Source organism: Oryzias latipes, chromosome 2, assembly GCF_053564925.1.
Source record: "Oryzias latipes strain Hd-rR chromosome 2, Olatipes_Hd-rR_3.1".
NCBI classification, from domain to species: Eukaryota; Metazoa; Chordata; class Actinopteri; order Beloniformes; family Adrianichthyidae; genus Oryzias; species Oryzias latipes.
The window spans coordinates 49,322,100-49,341,054 of record NC_136238.1 but is presented as its reverse complement, the minus strand read 5'-3'; the positions used below and the strand labels follow the sequence as shown (position 1 = coordinate 49,341,054).

The 18,955-nt window shown below is 43.9% G+C and overlaps 2 protein-coding genes and 1 long non-coding RNA gene across 7 annotated transcripts in view; 2 read left to right on the top strand and 1 right to left on the bottom strand.

Moving 5' to 3' along the window:
• Nucleotides 1-2,433: 2,433 nt before the first annotated feature.
• Nucleotides 2,434-5,300, bottom strand: LOC144989679 (uncharacterized). Its single transcript, XR_013653909.1, has 2 exons — nt 4,122-5,300; nt 2,434-2,846 (listed from the first exon to the last, which is right to left on the bottom strand). It is a non-coding gene; the product is annotated as an uncharacterized LOC144989679 (long non-coding RNA).
• A 457-nt stretch (nt 5,301-5,757) lies between these two features.
• LOC144988961 (NLR family CARD domain-containing protein 3-like) overlaps nt 5,758-18,955 on the top strand; it is a 204,062-nt gene continuing 190,864 nt past the window's right edge. For 2 of the 5 annotated variants that reach the window (XM_078940400.1, XM_078940395.1), the window contains exon 1: nt 5,776-5,888. The gene's annotated coding sequence lies outside the window, so the exon portion shown is untranslated. Of the gene's footprint in view, nt 5,889-18,955 lie in introns of all 5 variants that reach the window. The other 3 variants (XM_078940396.1, XM_078940408.1, XM_078940417.1) reach the window with 3 other exon arrangements.
• LOC144989073 (uncharacterized) lies at nt 5,905-17,198 on the top strand. Its single transcript, XM_078940987.1, has 2 exons — nt 5,905-16,679; nt 16,874-17,198. The coding sequence occupies exon 1, from the start codon at nt 13,442-13,444 to the stop codon at nt 15,929-15,931; it is 2,490 nt and encodes an 829-aa protein (XP_078797113.1). The 5' UTR covers nt 5,905-13,441; the 3' UTR covers nt 15,932-16,679; nt 16,874-17,198.

The following is an 18,955-nucleotide window of genomic DNA, read 5'->3' as shown; positions in this document are numbered from 1 at the left end:
GACCCAATTCCCACTAGACTTTTTAAAGAAACTTTTCCCCTAATCAATGATCCCATATTAACAATGATAAATGCCTCTCTGGAAACGGGTTACGTGCCACAGTCTTTTAAATATGCAGTTGTTAAACCTCTTCTGAAAAAGCCCAGTTTGGATCCTAGCGTGTTGGCCAACTATAGACCGATATCAAACCTGCCCTTTATTTCTAAAATCCTAGAAAGAGTTGTAGTTAAGCAGCTTTACTGCCACCTACAGGACAACTGCCTCTTTGAAGACTTTCAGTCGGGGTTTAGACCCCACCACAGTACGGAAACTGCACTAGTTAGAGTCTCTAATGACTTGTTATTGGCCTCAGAAAAGGGACTACTTTCTATTCTTGTCCTGTTGGACCTCAGTGCAGCCTTTGACACTATCGACCACGGTATTTTACTCCATAGACTAGAGCAGGACATAGGGATCAGAGGATCTGCTCTCCAGTGGTTTAAATCCTATCTGTCCGATAGGTATCAGTTCGTTAATGTAAATGGCCATTCCTCTCAGTGCACTCGAGTCAACTATAGAGTCCCACAGGGCTCAGTCTTGGGACCGATCCTGTTTACGCTTTATATGCTACCCCTAGGAAACATAATCAGGAAACACAGCATTAATTTTCATTGTTATGCCGACGATACGCAGTTGTATTTATCCATGAAACCTGACCAGAATGACCAGATAGAGAAACTGAACGCTTGCATCAGTGACATCAAGACCTGGATGACAATTACTTACCTCCTCTTGAACCCAGAAAAAACTGAGGTCATTATACTTGGACCTAAAAACCTCAGAGATGCTCTGTCTGCTCAGATAGTCTCCCTGGATGGCATAAGTATAGCCCCCAATTCCACAGTTAGAAACCTTGGGGTTTTATTTGACCAGGATTTATCATTTAAGGCTCACATATCTCAGGCGTGTAGAACTGCCTTTTTCCATCTGCGGAATATTGCTAAGATCAGAAATATACTTTCTAAGAGTGATGCTGAAAAACTCATTCATGCATTTGTTACGTCGAGGCTGGATTACTGTAACTCCTTGTTAGCAGCGTGTCCTAAGAGTTCCTTAAGAAGTCTCCAGCTTGTTCAGAACGCAGCAGCTAGATTGTTAGCTGGAACTAGCAGAAGAGATCACATCACTCCTGTGTTAGTTTCGCTCCATTGGCTCCCAGTTGATTCCAGAATCAAGTTCAAGATCCTCCTGTTAACCTATAAGGCCTTACATGGAATGGCCCCGTCCTATATTAAGGACCTCATAGTCCCTTACCATCCAATGAGAACACTTCGCTCGCAAAATGCAGGACTGCTTGTGGTTCCTAGAATTAGTCAAAGTACGGTTGGAGGTAGAGCGTTTAGCCACCAAGCCCCTGTCTTATGGAATAAACTCCCAGCTCATGTAAGAGAGGCCGACTCAGTTTCTACATTTAAAGTTAGACTGAAAACATTCCTCTTTGGACAGGCTTATTGTCAGACTAGTTAGTATTCAGAGATTATTTAACTTAATGTTAAGTTGTTTAAATTAAACTTAACTATTTATTTTAAAAGGCTGCTAGAAGTTGAAGCTGGGGTAACTATGGTGCACTGGGGTTCTGTCTTCTTTTCTTTTCTACTTCTACCCTTCCTCTCCTCTATTCTTGATCATAATTTATCATTTAGTTCTCCATGCCTCTGTTTGGTGCAGTGCGATTCATGTATTGTCCCTCTTTTCCTCTCCCCTCCTGGGGAGTGGGAGTGCTTCCAGACTCCAGTTGGCTCATCCGTGCTCCAGTTCCTGACCGTCTACCTCGCCTTTGCTCCACTCCTACACCTGGCTGTGGTTCCTGTCTCTGGCTCATCTCTGGCTCGTCTCTGCTCTGTACCTGACCGAGTACCTCGTCTCTGCTCCTGTCTGCTCCTGTGGTTCCTGTCTCCAGCTTGACTCGCGCCTTTGACTGTCCCCACAACCACGACTGGATGAAGCTCGTCTGTTGGACTTTAAATATGTAGTTATAGATTTAGATAAGTTAATTCTTCTCTAAGAGTTCTGGTACATCGCCTGTCCGTCCTGGGGGAGGATCCCTCCTTCATGTGGGCACCCCTGAGGTTTCTTCGTTTTTTCCGGAATCCGGTTTTTTGGGAGTTTTTCCTTACCGCGAAGGGGGGTCTAAGGGCAGGGATGCCAGTATAGCTTAGTCAGTTTGTTAGTTCATTTTTGTATTTTCCTATTGAACTCTTTGTATTCATGATCCTTTTGAGTTCATGTTTTACTTCGAAGCCCATCGAGACGACTGTTGTTGTGATTTTGGGCTATACAAATAAAATTGAATTGAATTGAATTGTAGTTGAGAATGTGTCTAAAATCACAGGCCGAGGTGATCATCCTTGAAGAATTTCAAAATAAAAGACTTACAAACACCACAATCACTGCTGGATGAGAAATACATTTACTCTTTATTTTCTGTCAATAAATCATATTTATCAATAAATCCTTGATTGTAAATGATGGATCTAAAGTTGAAAAGAAGTCAAAGTGCTGACTCAGCACAGATCAAAGGAGACACAGATGATTTCCTGGAATGAAGAAAACATCAAACATCATGATGTGATCTGGAACTGAGCTGTTCTTCAGAAGATCCTCCCAAACATGGAAACTGTTGCTGCAACACGTGAAGCTTTGCTTCTGTTGCTAGGTAGATCTGATGGATCAGAAGCAGACTTCTGTCAGCTGGAACTGGGGCTTCTTCCAGACCATGACATGTTGTTCAATAAAGTTCATTCCAAAGCGTGACTGATTCATGAAGTGGTTCCTTGAGCCGTGAGTTTTGCCAGCAGCAGGAATCCCTGAGAGTTAGGAGACAGTTTGTGGAGAGAGTTTGTAGATTTAGGAGAAACCAACGTTTGAAATGAAACCAAAGTGTCCTAAAGCCAAATCACTGAGCACATCTCAATGTTCCACAAACAGTCATTTTCCACAGTGGACCGTCACCACACACTTTACAAGACAGTTTCTCACAACTTTATGACAACAAATCCTGAAATTGTTCCATTCAAGGAAACATTGACTAATATTTGGATTGATGCTGTTTTCCATCTGTGTTTTCAAACCTGCATCAAGAATTAGCTCATGTTTATTGATTCACTTTCTGTGGAAGTTTGGCTTCTCTGATGAACCACCAGAGGGCGACAGAGAACTGTTGAGATTATTAACACAACAGTCAAAGAAATCAACATTTAGCACAAAGTGAACAAACTTAGGTCACGTGCTAACGTTCTGATTCTGTTGGAAAAGCCTTTTGTTTTGATTTCTTCAGGATTTTGGCTCAAAAAGACCAATGACAAATGAAACTCCAATAAAGTTGCTTTATAATGAGGAAATGAAATGTTATTTTTATTGAATTATCAAATGGAGAATCAGCTTCAGGTGATAAAAAAGGTTGGTGCTATTTCCAGTTTTAGAAAGAACATGCCTTCTGCACAGTTTGCAGTGAACGTGACTCATTTATGTCAGTTTTAATGAACTGAAATACCTCCAAACAGGAGAAGAAGACATTTAATTTTTGATAACATATTTTCTATCGGGTGAAATGATAACACAATTTTACACAGAAATACCTTCGGTCTTTTACTTTTTAACTCTTTCTGATTTGCTTTAACTGAACACGTCTTTATTGTCATCTAACTGTAAACTCCAATTCAAACATGCTGACTAAACAAGGACAGATTTCCTAGAGATTTCCTAATTCTGCCTCCATGTGATCACATGAAAACAGTCCAATGTTTTGGATTCTTCTTCTTCTATATCATTGACATTAAAGCTGCAGCTCTGTCACCAGGAAACAACATGTGACAGGTCCCAGTTTTTGGTGGAACACCGTCTCTGTGATGCTGCAGACGCTGCTAAAACACAGTGGATTTCATTCTGTTCTATGGAGAAAAGACTGTTTGATTCATGTCTGATGAATTCATCTTGGAGGATTTATCCTCCACGTCTAGAAGTCCGCTCCGTGAAAATCCTGTCCCACTTTAAAGTGTTTCCATGGTGACAGAGGGAACAGCTGGTTAGCATCTTTCTACCTTGACTGAACTGAGGGTTGGGGCTTCCAGCCCAGAACCAACCTGAGAGCAAATGAACATTCAAATCCTCCACAAGCTAAACCCCATCAGCGTTGGATTGCTGCTGACAGACAGACTTCATTGATGGCATCTTCCGTTCTGGACCTGACGTTTAGCACACCATAGCTGGATTCCAGAGCGCTTTATCAAAGCGCCTTCAGCCCGTTTGGACTCTGGCGCTCCACGCGCTGATGAATAGTGGCGTTTGGAGGAAGTGCGGCTGCGCAGTCCGTCACTGAACACCGTCACTGCCTGGACCTCTTTCTGGGTCCTAGTGCCCTAAAGGTTACAGCTCCTGGTTCCACAAGAAAAAAGTCCATTCTAGAGGCCACTCTGACGTCATCATCATCAAAGACAGCGTTACCTAGCAACCATAGCAAGACCATAGCAGCTATAGAGGGAAACCCAACAAACCATCAACGGCGGTTAAAGCAGTCAGACGTTTGTTCTGCAGCTCAGCAAAAATCTCTGCTTTAGGTTTTGGGGAGAAAAACAAAGGAAAAGACACGGAGAAGGATTCTGCAAAGGAAATCCCAAGTTCTATTGGTAAGTCAGCGTCCTGGAAACATGCTTTGTTGGTTCTGAAGTGGCATGAATGCAGACTTAGATTGGTTTGTTTCCTTGGATTCTTCAGATGGATTCAAGCTGGAAATGTTGTCAGCATAAAGCAAGTTTGGACTAAACTAAAGCAGAAAGTGGCTTTGAAGATGGTCAGGAGAAATGAGGGCTTTTTTCAGGAATTCTGGGAAGAGGAGGACTTCTCCAAACAACCACAACCTTAGAGGAAGTTTTCTGAGCATTCAGAGAATGCTTTTCCAATGACTCATCATTTTCCACAAGAAGCTAAGGAGTTTTTCCAAATGCATGCTGGGTATTCTTAGTTCTAGCTTGGAAAGCACTTTGTGGGATTTCCCTGGAAAACCTGCTTTATCAATCATTTTGGTCTCTTTTACTTCTTCTAAGTTCCAGCTTGGTGAGTGTGCAGGTCGCCATGGCAACCAGTGTCCAGGTCGCCATGGCAACCAGTGTCCAGGTCAAAGGGAGGACCACGGCCATCCAGTCTCCAGGCTTTTGGATTGATTTGGATTTGAGAAACATTTGTTTCCCACATTTTAATAGTAGAATTCAACACGGGACATATAGTGGATTGGAAGAATAGGAACAAAAACAGCAACAACCAAATAATCCTCCTCCCCTTAAAACATGCATTTGACTCTGAACAAGTCTAAACCAAATCCAAGCAAAGACCAGCGCTGGGGCTCCTCTGAAGGTCCAGACACAGAGAGGCCCAGAGTGACCCCCATTTCTCCAGTGGCTGACTCCGCCCCTTAGGACGTCCCCCTGTGTGGATCAGTGGTCAGTGGGTTGGAACCTGCTGCAAATGCAGGCTCTGGTTCTAACTGCTTGATCAGAAGTGGAATGGGAGCTGTAGTGGTGTGTCTGCAGCTGGATGTGGAACACATGAGGGAGGGGTCAAAGGTCAATGTTGTCAGTCTATTCTCCAACAATGCTCCAACATCTTCAAAGGTTTCTGGTCCCAAATCCAGAGTGGAGCTGGTAGGACGTGATCATTTCAGCCCCTCAGAGCTGAAATATGATCAGGTTCTCTTCAGCTGCTTGTTGACTGCAGCAGCTGCAGTCACATGATTTCTTGTAACTGCAGAGAGGACACACACACACACGCAGAGGGAGGAGTTCTGTTCTCAAAGTCAGTCAGCAGAGTTTGTTCAGCAGACACAGACGTTGGAGTTTCCTCCGTTTTCTTCTTCGGTGAGTCTTCGTGAAAAAGTTGCTCTCTGCTTTCATGGTGAAGCTGTTGTTTCTCATCTGTGAGGAAACGAGCAGCAGACAAACACATCAGAGGTCACTGACAACATGGCGACACTGAAGGTTTTCATGTAGGCGTGTTGAGACGTTCTGAGAAACTCTGGGCCTTCTTCCAGAAACTATGATTCAGTTTGGTCTGTGGATGTTCTTTCAGGCTCTAAATGTGTTTTTAAAAATCCAACACATGAGGGGGGGCTGTTAGACACCATGATGATGGCGTGAAGACGTGTTTCCAGAGGCTCTGCAGCAATTCCACAAAAAAAGCACAATTTGTGTCCCTGTCTTACCTCAAGCTGTATTTAACATAATTGCTCATCATGCTATTTATTCACACAGCTTAATATATACAAGTAAATGCAAAATTGAATACCATTTAATAAAAATAATGAAATTATGTTTTACTTTTTTTTACACCACCAAATTTGTCATGTGCCTCACAATCTAACTGAAAGTTCACTAGCAATCAATTTGATTATAAAAAGTCAATGATATTTACATTAATCTAAAGTTCTTTTTATGCTCTTTTGATAGTAATGATTTTTTTGGTTTCAATTTTGATAAAAGTTATTAATTAAAATAAATTTGCATTTGTCCCTGAGTAAAGCCTCAACCCGTAACACGCAACAATTCCACCCATTACTTGTATGATCCGTGAAAGTGTATAAACCAGGCAGTGACAGCAGTGGAGGCTTTTGGACCCTGGAGTCCCAGAGGGAAGCATACACAAGTTCTTCTGTTCCATCACATTCTACATTTTTTAAACCTTTGAATTTTCTATATGAATTTTTTTAATCAGTAAATTTTAGAACAGCAACATGTTATACCCCAAAATATTATTTTGATAATTTGGAGATTTTTCTTCATAAATCATTGGTTGTTTGGATCATCAATTTCAGTTAAATATATAATGTAGCAGATGAACACAGATATATTTGATGAGTGAAATGAAGTTTATTGGATTTAAAGAAACTGCAATAATTACTTAAACAAAAATAGGCAGGTGCGTAAATGTGGGCACCCCAACAGAAACATGCCATCAATATTTAGTAGATCCTCCTTCTGTAGAAATGACAGCCTCTCATCGCTTCCTATAGCTTCCAATAAGGGCCTGGATTCTGGTTGAAGGTATTTTGGACCATTCCTTTTTGCAAAACATTTCCAGTTCCGTCAGAAGCATGGACGAGCATAGACAGCCCGCTTTAAATCACACCACAGATTTTCAATAATATTCAGGTCTGGAGACTGAGACTGTCGTTCCAGAACATTGTACTTGTTCCTCTGCATGAAGGCCTTTGTAGAATTAGAGCAGTGTTTAGGGTCATTGTATTGTTGAAGTATCCAGCCCTGGCCCATTTTCAGCTTTGTCACTGATCCTAGAACATTGTTTGTAAGAATCTGCTGATACTGACTGGAATGCAGGTCACCTTCAACTCTGAACAGATTTCCAGTACCTGCAGTGGCCACACAGCCCCAAAGCATGATGGAACCGCCACCAAAGTTTACTGTGGGTAGTAAGTGTTTGTCTTGGAATGCTGTGTTCTTTGTTTGCCAAGCATACCGCCCCTTGTTATGTCCAAATAACTCCATTTTAGTTTCATCAGTCCACACCACCTTATTCCTAAATGAAGCTGGCTTATCCAAATGTGCTTTAGCAAACCTCAAGCCACTCTGTTTGTGGCATGTGCACAGAAAAGGCTTTCTGCATTACTCTTCCATATAGCATCTCCTTGTGCAAAGTGTGCTGAATGGTTGAACGATGCACAGTGACACCATCTGCAGCCGGATCACGTTGTAGGTCTTTGGAGCTGGTCTGTGGGTTGAGTTTGATTGTTTTCACCGTCCTTCACCTCTGCCTATCTGAGATTTTTCTCAGAGCTTTCGGCAGCTCTGCCCTGCAGCTCTGGAACTACCTCCCCTCTGATCTGCAAAATATGGACTAGCTCTCTCAGTTTTCCAAACATATCAAAACTCAACTTTATCGTCATGCATTCAGCACATAATATTTAAACTACTCTTTTAACTGTTAACTTTTTTGTGTTTTGTGGAGTTTTATCGTTGTATTTGTATGCTTTTACACATTTTTGAACTGTGAGGCGGCCATGAGTGTCCAGAAAATAAAATGTATTATTATTAGTATGGAATTACATATCTGCAAATAATTGAAAGGGCGTAAAGACAACTAAGCGGGCGTATTTAGAAACTGAGTGAGTGAACCTTAAAACTGTGATGGCGCAATTCTAACCAAGCGACCCCGTATTTTACAACTGAACGGCTGAAATCCTAACTGAGCAGTGATCTTGCTCGGTCATTTCTCTTTTGCGCCCTCACCTGGATTTACGCTCAGTGTCAAGGGGGCGTTTTTGTCACTTGGGGGCGGTATTCAGGGGTGTGTTTGTCACTTAGGGGCAGGAACCTTTCTGGTTGATCTGATTGGCTGATATTTGCATGTCAAGCAGCGGGGCGGGACTTTAATTTTGGGGCTTTAATAGAAAAGGAACGGCGGCTGTGACGTGGATTAAAAGCATTAAAATGGTAACAAATGCAGTGAATTTCACATGAGAAAAACTTACAGCACAAAAAAACCCGCTGCACTTTCGAACAAGTTTGACACAAAGAGCCGAAGTTTCTAACTGTGATAGTCAAAGAGCCACACCACACACTGACCTGCCAGACAGACACACAATTAAAGCCATGTTATTTCTCATAACCCCCTCCTCTCCTCTCCTTACAACAGCACTGGATTAAACGGGGCCGTTTCAGTTTAGTGTTTTTTCTGTATTTAACGTTAACACACACACCGGTGAAACATACACGCTGGTGTGTGTTTAAAAAAGGCAGCGAGCGCAAAACTGAGTTGGTTGTGATTTATTTTTTCAGTCATCAATCAGCATTTCTAATCCATCAAAGTCCTCATCTGAAACAGCTGGACTACATCTCTATCAGACACGCTGGCTTCCCTTTCCTCATCATCAGCGTCCGTCTCTTTGCTATGCAGCTCCAAAGAACAGTGAAAGCAGACGCGTCAGGCCAAGTTTAAGTCCTGCAGTCCCAAAGTGTGGCGTAACTCGCCGGCGCTGCGTCACAGTAAGGGGGGAGGATGGACAGCTTTTCACGGTCACCTGCTGGAAGTAGCAGCGCTGAGCCTTGAGTTGATCTTCCAACAGGCCTTTCCTTTTCCTTGCGAACCATATATTCATTATCTTAAATTCTCTGGCAGCTGAGGTTCTATAAGTTAGAAAGATCTTCACAGATTCAGACTTCCTGCTTCAATAACTCTTCTGATCAACGTTCAAATGTGTCAGCAAGTATCTCAATCCTTTTGTATTAGCACAGAGAGTGAACCACAAATGCGTTTCTGAAGAAAAAAGATCGTTTTTTTGCCTTTTAATCAGAATTTTTCGCTATAAGCTGTGAATGCAGACATGCAGCAGCTGGCTGCTAAGGGACCGTCAACAAAGTGCAACCTCTGTGAACTGTGAAACACCACTGTGTAAAAATCAATAATCTCAGCAAAAAAATCATAAAATTATTATAAAGCATATTCTTGCTACAATAAATATTTTGTAGGAAAGTTCATCTTTATTTTATCTCGTTGTATTTACTTTTTCAGATTTTAATAGATATGAATCATGACTAAAGTTATCAGTAATTATGAAGATACTGAAGCTACTGTCACCAAACTTTCTGTACGGACTAATAATGAACTTATTGTGATATATAAGAATATGTCAATTGTTCACTTTGTTTATTTTTAGGAATTTTTCATATTTACAAATGGATCAGATTTGGTCAAAAATAGCTCTGAAGATGCTAGAATTTGTTTTGCATAATCTTTATTGAAGTAGGAAAATAAGGTCATGATTAGTCAGTACAGGAGGTTTGGTGTCAATAACTACAGCATCTTCAAAGCTACTGAGCATTTATGTTATGATTCATATCTCTATTAAATTTTAAAACTATAAGCAATAAAATAGAGGTTGACTTTCTAAAGAAAAATTTAGTATAATAATAATAATAATAATGTAGCATGACTACGCTGACGAGTCTTCATCTCCAGTTCATATAAGCATAAACATGTATTCACTTTATAAAAGTTCACTCATTTTTACAGACTGTGTTTCACAGGGTACGCACTTTGAGTGCCGCTGCGTGGCAGGTTGAAATGAAGAAGTTTTTCCTGGAAGTTTAGTGTGCGTTGATGACAAAGTAAGTTCATGTTAATATATGTTACTTGGAGTAATTTGGTTCAAATATTCAGCATGTTTACGTAGTGCACAGCTAAATAAGCGTTAATTAGTCAATAATGAGCATAAAGCGAGAGACCACACACACACCTACCTGTGTTCATCCACCTATGGAAATTTACCTGCCTCTGTATGTCAAACCAAAGGATGTAAAGCCTGAAGCGTGGATTACAATTATTGAAGCCAACCTCCTGCCTGCTGTCATTTATTCCTTGAAGTAGTGTTCTGGCCGACACTCCTGGTTCGAGAGTGGTGTCACCCACGAACAGTTTTCGATCCCATATCCTCCTTTACATTTTGGTCCTTCGAGCCGGATGACACTGCCCTTAACCAGTTGAGATGGATGAAGCTCTGAACTATGAAGCAAGTGGTGCACGTCCCCGACGCGCACCACGTCCCCCTCTTCGATTTGAAGATTATGTGGTGGATTTCACAGATCCAACCTTCCATGGACATGAGACAGGAGAACATTTGACCCATTCACCTGAAGCAGCCAGTGAGACCTCAGACGGACATTCAGTTGCATCAGAAATAGACCCCAGATATGAGATTCAGAGACTGTGGCATGAGCGAGAAAACCTAGTGGTCCAGAAGCCACCCCTTAGTCCTATGCATGACCGGCTGAGAGACCAAACCCTTCTTCAATATGATCTGTCACCGAAGCCATGGCAGTCTATTTCCACAAACCCTGAGCTTGAGGAGATCCGTCAGGAAAGGCTCCTCCTTCAGCAATCACACATTCGGATGGGTGCGGATTTTGAAGACATGTGTGCAATGCAACGGGACATTTTAAGGATGATGGACTCTGCTAATACTGCTCCACCCTGCCAATCAACCCAAAGAACATATGCCGACCCACTAGGAAAGGTGGAAAAATGTTAAAGAAGAAGATTGGCCAGCACCCCCACCTCCAGTTTGTGAGGAAAAGGAGCAGGTAGAAACTCACTCACCTATGCTGGAGCGACTTGATAAAATGATGAGAGAGCTTCAGATTTTGCGCAGCCAAGCGCTCTCAACTCCGCAAAGTCAGCCATTGTTGACTAGGCAACCCCCAAATGCCACAGATTTAAGACCTCCAGAGAGTAATTGGCACAACCGTTATGCTGTGCCAACACAACATAACTATGGTGAAGATCACTTCCCAGCATCCCCATCGCCCATCAGGTTAGCATCAACACCTTATCACAAGCATGTGAATTCACCAAATGTCATCTTTCAGGCTAGTTCTGGTTCTAACCGTCCCCCTGCACCCAGTCAGTTGTATGGTCGGAGTTCAAGCTTGGATGCAACTTACCATGGACCTCGTCCATCAATCCCAAACCTCGTCAACCGAGACCCTGGAAAGTTCGCCCACCTGAAGATGGCGTTGGAGAATTTACTCCCTCCTGACAGTACGGAGCTGTTCAAGTACCAGGTGCTGATTAATCACTTGAAGTTGGAAGATGCTAAGCTGGTGGCTGAGGCTTACATCTATTCACCAACGCCATTCACAGACACCATGAGAACTTTAAATGAGAAGTTCGGTCAACCTCATAAGCTTGCATTAAAGAGAATAGCTGAAGTGATTAATTCCCCTGACGTCAGGCGAGGTGACGCTGTTGCCTTTGAGAGGTTTTCCCTCCAGGTTCAATCGCTGGTGGGAATGTTAAAGACACTTGGCCCTGATGGGGATGTGGAGCTGCGGTGTGGCTCTCATGTAGCACAGCTACTTAGTAAGCTACCCCCTGAACATCGAGCAGAGTTCCGCAGGTGCATGTTCAACCGCCCTGACCAAAGATATACACTTGCAGACTTAGCCAGCTGGTTGAAGTACGAGTCTTGGTGTCAAGACTTTGACGGCCAACTACCATCAAGAGGAGTAAGAGATAAACCACAGGATCGGAACCCTGAGGGGCCATCCGGTAGACGTTCCACTGCAGTGTTTCATGGAGCAGAAACCAAAACTCAATCACTTAAATCACCAAGCAGCGTCCTACAAAAGAACCCCCCACCATATTGTGCTTACTGTGACAACAGAGATCATCACTTAAGTCAGTGTACAGCAATCAGTGGACTGTCAAAGGAGCAGCTAACTGAATGGATCAAAATCAACCAAAGGTGCTGGCGCTGTGCCCGCTCTCATCGTGCTGCAGAATGCACCCGGAAGAAGCTTTGCAGCTTATGCCAAGGTCGTCACTTAAAGGTTCTCCATGATGTCAACACAAGTCCATCTAAGAGGTCTTTAGAGACCACAGCACGCCAACCACAAGATGGAGGTGAGAAATGCACTGGGGTTTTATATCTCGACAGGCCAACAGCAAACAGCCGTGTTCTTCTCAAAGTTGTTCCAGTTCTCATCCGCAACAAGGGTCAGATTCTGGATACATATGCTATCCTAGATGATGGGTCTGAAAGGACTATGCTTCTACCCAGTGCCGCCCAGCAATTGCGGCTTGAAGGTGACCCAGAGACCCTTCCTCTACGCACAATCAGGCAAGATATACAGAATATGAGAGGCTCCTGTATATCCTTTACCATTTCACCAAAGGCTAATTCCAAGACTAAGTACCAGATCAGGAATGCCTTCACGGCCTCCCACATTGATCTCGCTGATCATACATACCCGATCGAGTCACTACAGAAGAAGTACAAACACCTGAGAGGACTAACTATCCAGCCCTTCAAGAAGATCCAACCGTTGCTGTTAATAGGTAGCGACCATCCACACCTTCTCACTCCTATTGAGGCTGTTAGGTTGGGACCTCCTGGTGGACCAGCTGCAATCCACACCAGGTTAGGCTGGACACTGCAAGGCCCCTCCAATGTGGTTTGTCAGTTCAACAGATCTCAGCAGTGCTTCTTGACCTCCATTCCACCCCAAATGAGTGAGCTGATGAAGCATGTGGAGAAATTGTGGCAAACTGACACCATCCCCCTCAGGATAGACAAAATAGTGACTCGCTCCAAGCAAGACCATTTCGCTGTTGAGATGCTTGAGGCCAGAACAACAAGGGTGGAGGTCAGTGGTGTATCTCGTTATGCTACTCCTCTGCTCAGAAAGAAAGATATGCCATGCCTGCAAATAACCCCTGATGCTGTGAAGCCAAGCCTGAGAGCTATTGAGCGAAGACTCCTGAAGGACTCGGAAAAGGCTGAAATCTACTCAGCAGAGATGGAGAAACTCATTCATATGTTGCCAAAGTTGAAGAGTCAGAGTTGAGTGACGTAAAGGAGGCTTGGTACATACCACATCACCTCGTCAGTCACAACGGTATGGACCGTCTCGTGTTTAACTGCTCTTTCAGTTACCAAGGCCAGACTTTGAATGAGTATCTACTGCCTGGCCCCACTTTGGGCGCCTCTCTTCTTGGAGTTCTTCTTAGGTTCCGTGAGTATGCAGTAGCCATTAGTGGTGACATAAAGGGCATGTTCCACCAAGTCCGCCTTCTTCCTGAAGACCGCCCTTTACTCCGTTTTCTGTGGCGCAACCTGGACCTTGATGAACCACCAGCAGTTTATGAATGGCAAGTACTGCCCTTCGGCACCACATGCAGTCCGTGTTGTGCTACATATGCACTGCAGCGTCATGTAAAGGATCACTGCATGCCAGAAGACAAGGTGAGAACCTCCATTGAAAAAAGTTTCTACGTTGATAACTGTCTTCAAAGCCTACCAACAAAAACAGAAGCCAGAGATCTTGTCAACGAGCTCCGAGCTCTTTTGTCCTCGGCTGGCTTTGTCCTCAGACAATGGGCTAGCAACGTTCCGGAGGTCATTAGCCACCTTCCAGAAGAAGACCGTTCCAGTAGTGCAGAACTTTGGTTAACGCAAGACAGGACGGACAGTCCTGAATCAACCCTGGGTCTGAGTTGGCACTTTGCCACTGATATGCTTGGCTACAAACATCGCCCAGTCCAGTATGGTGCTCCCACACTCCGCAACATTTACAGAGTACTTGCTAGTCAGTACGATCCATTGGGGTTCATTTTGCCTTACACCACCAGGGCCAAAATCCTAGTCAGGTATTTGTGGGATAAACAAAGAGGCTGGGATGACCCCCAGCTACCACCTGACCTCCTGCAGCAGTGGAAGACATGGGAGGCTGAGTTACAATTCCTCCCTCAGATTGTCTTCAGCCGTCCATACCTACCTGCAAGTGAAGCTGCGTCAGTAGCAAGACGAGAGTTGCATGTGTTCTGTGATGCCTCCGAGTTGGCTTATGGAGCAGTGGCATACCTCAGGATGGTCTGTGAAGACAATCACACTCACCTCGCCTTTGTGATGGCCCGCTCCAGAGTAGCCCCAAAACGGCTTCATTCAGTTCCCAGGTTGGAGCTCTGCGCTGCCCAAACAGGAGCACAGCTTGCCAAACTGCTCGAGGATGAGCTCACGTTGCCAATCACAGCCATTTTCTTGTGGACAGATTCAACAACTGTGCTGACCTGGTTGCAGTCAGAGTCTTGTCGCTTTAAGATCTTTGTTGGCACACGTGTAGCGGAAATCCAAGAGCTAACCCAACATCATCAGTGGCGTTATGTAGACTCTGCTCAAAACCCTGCAGATGATATTACCAGAGGCAAGACCCTGCAAGATCTCAGCAAAGCCAACAGATGGAGTTTGGGACCCCCCTTCCTCCACATGCATCCAGACACATGGCCAACAATTCCAGCAGCTAATGAGAAAAATGCTCCAACCACTGATGAGCTCAGGAAGACTACTTTCTGTGGGATGTCAGCTACACCTGCAAGTCCTAGGATGAGTGAGCTCAGTCAAAGTAACTCCTGGCAGGAGTTGCTCCGTACTACAGCAGAGAAGCTGCATGGGGCGACCAAAGAGGACACTTCTTTAAATGCTGAGGATTATCGTCAAGCCGAGTTGTTTTTACTCAAGCGCATTCAAGAGGATAGCTTCCCCAGTGAGCTAAAGCTTCTAAAGGCAGGCAAGGATATCCCACGCAGCAGTCGCTTGCTAACTCTGGCCCCTGAGTTAGATGAGACTGGACAGCTAATCATAGTTGGTGGCCGTCTTCGTCTCTCAGAAACCCTGGCTTATGATACTCTCCATCCAGTGGTGCTAGACCCTTCACATCCATTCACTCATCTGATCATCAGAAACTATGACAATGAGCTTAGGCACCCAGGTCCAGAGCGTGTATTTGCTGAAATTCGACGCAAATACTGGATTCTACGAGGCAGGGAAGTAATTCGGAAACTCCAGAGAACCTGCACAGAGTGTCAAAGATGGAGAGCAAAGCCATCGGTTCCGAAAATGGCTGACTTGCCACTAGCTCGTCTCCGTCTCTTCAAGCCTGCTTTCTACTCTACAGGAGTTGACTGCTTTGGACCATTCAACATCAAGATAGGACGTCGATCTGAGAAAAGATGGGGGATCATATTTAAATGCCTCACCGTAAGAGCTGTGCACCTGGATGTTCTGAGTTCCCTGGACACAGACTCATTTTTAATGGCTTTCCGAAGGTTTGCTGCACGAAGAGGAACCCCGGCAGAGCTGTACTCGGATCAGGGAACTAATTTCAAAGGTGGAGAAAGAGAGTTGAATGAGGCATTTGCTGCTATGTCTCCAGACCTCCAGCGACTCTTAGCCCCAAGCAAGATTCAGTTCCATTTCAACCCTCCTGCTTCTCCTCACTTTGGAGGAGTTTGGGAAAGGGAGATCAGATCTGTTAAGACAGCGCTGTACATCACAGTTGGAGTACAGCCCGTTCAAGAAGAAGTGCTCCGAACAGTGTTGATCGAAGTGTAGAATATTCTGAACTCAAAACCTCTGGGCTATGTGTCTGCTGATGTTAGTGACCCCGATCCCGTGACCCCTAATTGTCTTCTGATGGGGCGGCCCGGCGGAGCACTGCCACAAGTGGTATACGAAAAGAATGAGCTCCTGAGCCGAAGACGGTGGAAGCATACGCAGGTGCTTGCAGACCACTTCTGGACCCGCTTCATCAAGTTGTACCTTCCCGGACTTCAAATACGTCAGAAGTGGCAGTCCTCAACAGACCCAATAACGGAAGGCTCAGTCACCATGATCGTGGATCCCCAGCTCCCAAGGGCACTGTGGCCTATTGGACATGTCATCAAGGTGCACCATAGCCCAGATGGGTGTGTCAGGTCAGCTGACGTGAAAGTGAAGGACAGGACCTACACTCGACCTGTTGCCCGCCTAATCGCCTTACCTGAGCTCCCTGTGAAAGACTCTAATGGGACTTTGTAAGATTTTTACTTTGCTCCTTTGTTGTCTTTTGTTGGAGCAAACGTACTGCGCACCTTTGGGTGCGGCTGTACAAAAGACTCAGATAATTATGGTTAAAATACGTTCCTGTCCCTTTAAGTTCTGTTTAGAGTTAGACGCATGCTCATTACAAGAGTGATGACGTCATCGTGTTGCTGCACGGCACCTGCCTGTCTGCTTTCCTCCGTGCGTGTGAGAGTGCCGCTGCGTGGCAGGTTGAAATGAAGAAGTTTTTCTTGGAAGTTTAGTGTGCGTTGATGACAAAGTAAGTTCATGTTAATATATGTTACTTGGAGTAACTTGGTTCAAATATTCAGCATGTTTACGTAGTGCACAGCTAAATAAGCGTTAATTAGTCAATAATGAGCATAAAGCGCACGTGGGCGCTCCTGACTTCTTTGTTCTTTTTATGTGATTTAAGTTGCATCTTAAGTTTATATTTGTGTTTGTATTTATTAGAGACCACACACCTACCTGTGTTCATCCACCTATGGAAATTTACCTGCCTCTGTATGTCAAACCAAAGGATGTAAAGCCTGAAGCGTGGATTACAATTATTGAAGTCAACCTCCTGCCTGCTGTCATTTATTCCACGCACCAACTAACAGAAACAGCCTCATCCAGGCCTTGAAGTAGTGTTCTGGCCGACACTCCTGGTTCGAGAGTGGTGTCACTTACGAACAGTTTTTGAACCCATATCCTCCTTTACAAGTTCACTCTCTGTGTTAATACAAAATGAGTGAGATACTTGCTGACACATTTGAACGTTGATCAGAGGAGTTATTGAAGCAGAAAGTCCGAATCTATGAAGATCTAATTAACCGAACTGCAGCTGCTTGATTCCCGTGTTCCTCCGCGTAGCTGATAGTTTTCAGTTTAAACTGTGCCTCATAATCATGTCTCTTTGCATTTCCAGGGTTTCCAAACAAAGTTGTTCTGCATTATGCTCATAACTGCACCATTGTACTATGAGGGGGGGGGTATCTTCTTTCACGTCCTCTCCTCTCTCCGTACCGTCATCATGCTGTTCTCTCCTAGATCCTCTTTACCGAAGTCACACAATAACACATTAGGGCCGCTCTGTACATTCTGGAGAAAATGTAAGACTTTCACCTTATGGTTGTGAATAGAAAATATCATAAAAGGCAGAGAGCCACATGCAGCTCTAGGGCCGCCTGTTACCCCCCCCCGCCCCCCCCACACTAAAAAATGAAAGTCCCGCCCCTCTGCCTCGCCGATAACAGATGCAAATTTCGGCCAATCAGGTCAACCAGAAAGGTTCCTGCATCAAAAGTGACAAAAACGCCCCCTTAACACTGAGCGTAAATCCACATGAGCGCGCAAAAAGGAATTGACCGCGCAAGATCACTGCTCAGTTAGGATTGCGCCTGCGCGGTTTGAAGGTTCACTCAGTTCCTAAATACGCCCGCTTAGTTGTCTTTACGCCCTTTCAGTTATTGGCATTTATGTAATTCCATATTTTAGCTGTAAAGTTCCAACAGTTATTGCAATTCACTTTGTTTAGTTTCTGTTTTTGGTTGTTTTCAACATTTTATTTGTTTACTTCCATACCTAAAACGGAGTATAACATTGTTTTAAAAGCAATTCCTAAGTGTGTTATACTACGTTATTCAAAAGTTCATCATTGCATAGTGCAACTTTATTACCAATTGATCCAACTAAAATAGAAATAGACCGAATTTGTTTTTCTTCTTCACGTGATACAAATCGCAGTATACGCTCACTCTTTCAGAAGGATGTTGTCTCCATTCCTTATGTAGTTTCTTATTGGAATAATTTAGTTTACAATTAGAATGGAAAAAGATCTGGAATTTACCAGCAAAATACTTTTTAACCAATTAATGAATAAAATCTCATTCAAACTAATCCATAAATTCTATCCATCCAAACTATGTCTGCAAAGGTTCAAAGAAGATATTGATGTTAGCTGCTCTTTTTGTCAAGAACACCCTGAAGATGCTGTACATTTATTTTGGTCATGTACCTTTTCCACCACTCTCTGGTCTAAAGTTTGTCATTTCATTTCCGCCCACATTGACTCTGACTTTCACCTGTACTTAGAACACGTAATGTTTGGCATCACCCACTCTCCATCTCATACAAAAGAACAATTGTACATCATTAACCTTTTGTTTTTATGCAAATGGAACATTCACAAATCCAAGGTGGGCGGCCGTGGTGCAGTGATAGGGCAGTCGACCCATGATCATAAGGTTGCAGGTTTGATTCCCACCTTGCACGCCCATGTGTCGAAATGTCCTTGGGCAAAACACTGAACCCCACCTTTCCTCTGGTGGGAGGTTGGTGCCAGTGTTCTGCCGCTGACCCGCCATCAGTGTGTGAATGTGTGTGTGTGTGCATGGGTGAATGGAACTGTGACTGTAAAGCGCTTTGGGCCTTCGACAGAGGGTAGAAAGCGCTCTATAAGTATACGCCATTTACCAAAGTTACAAATCTTACCCCTCATTTTTCTGTCTTTATCAATTAATTCAAGCAATTATAACAACAATAAGAACAAAA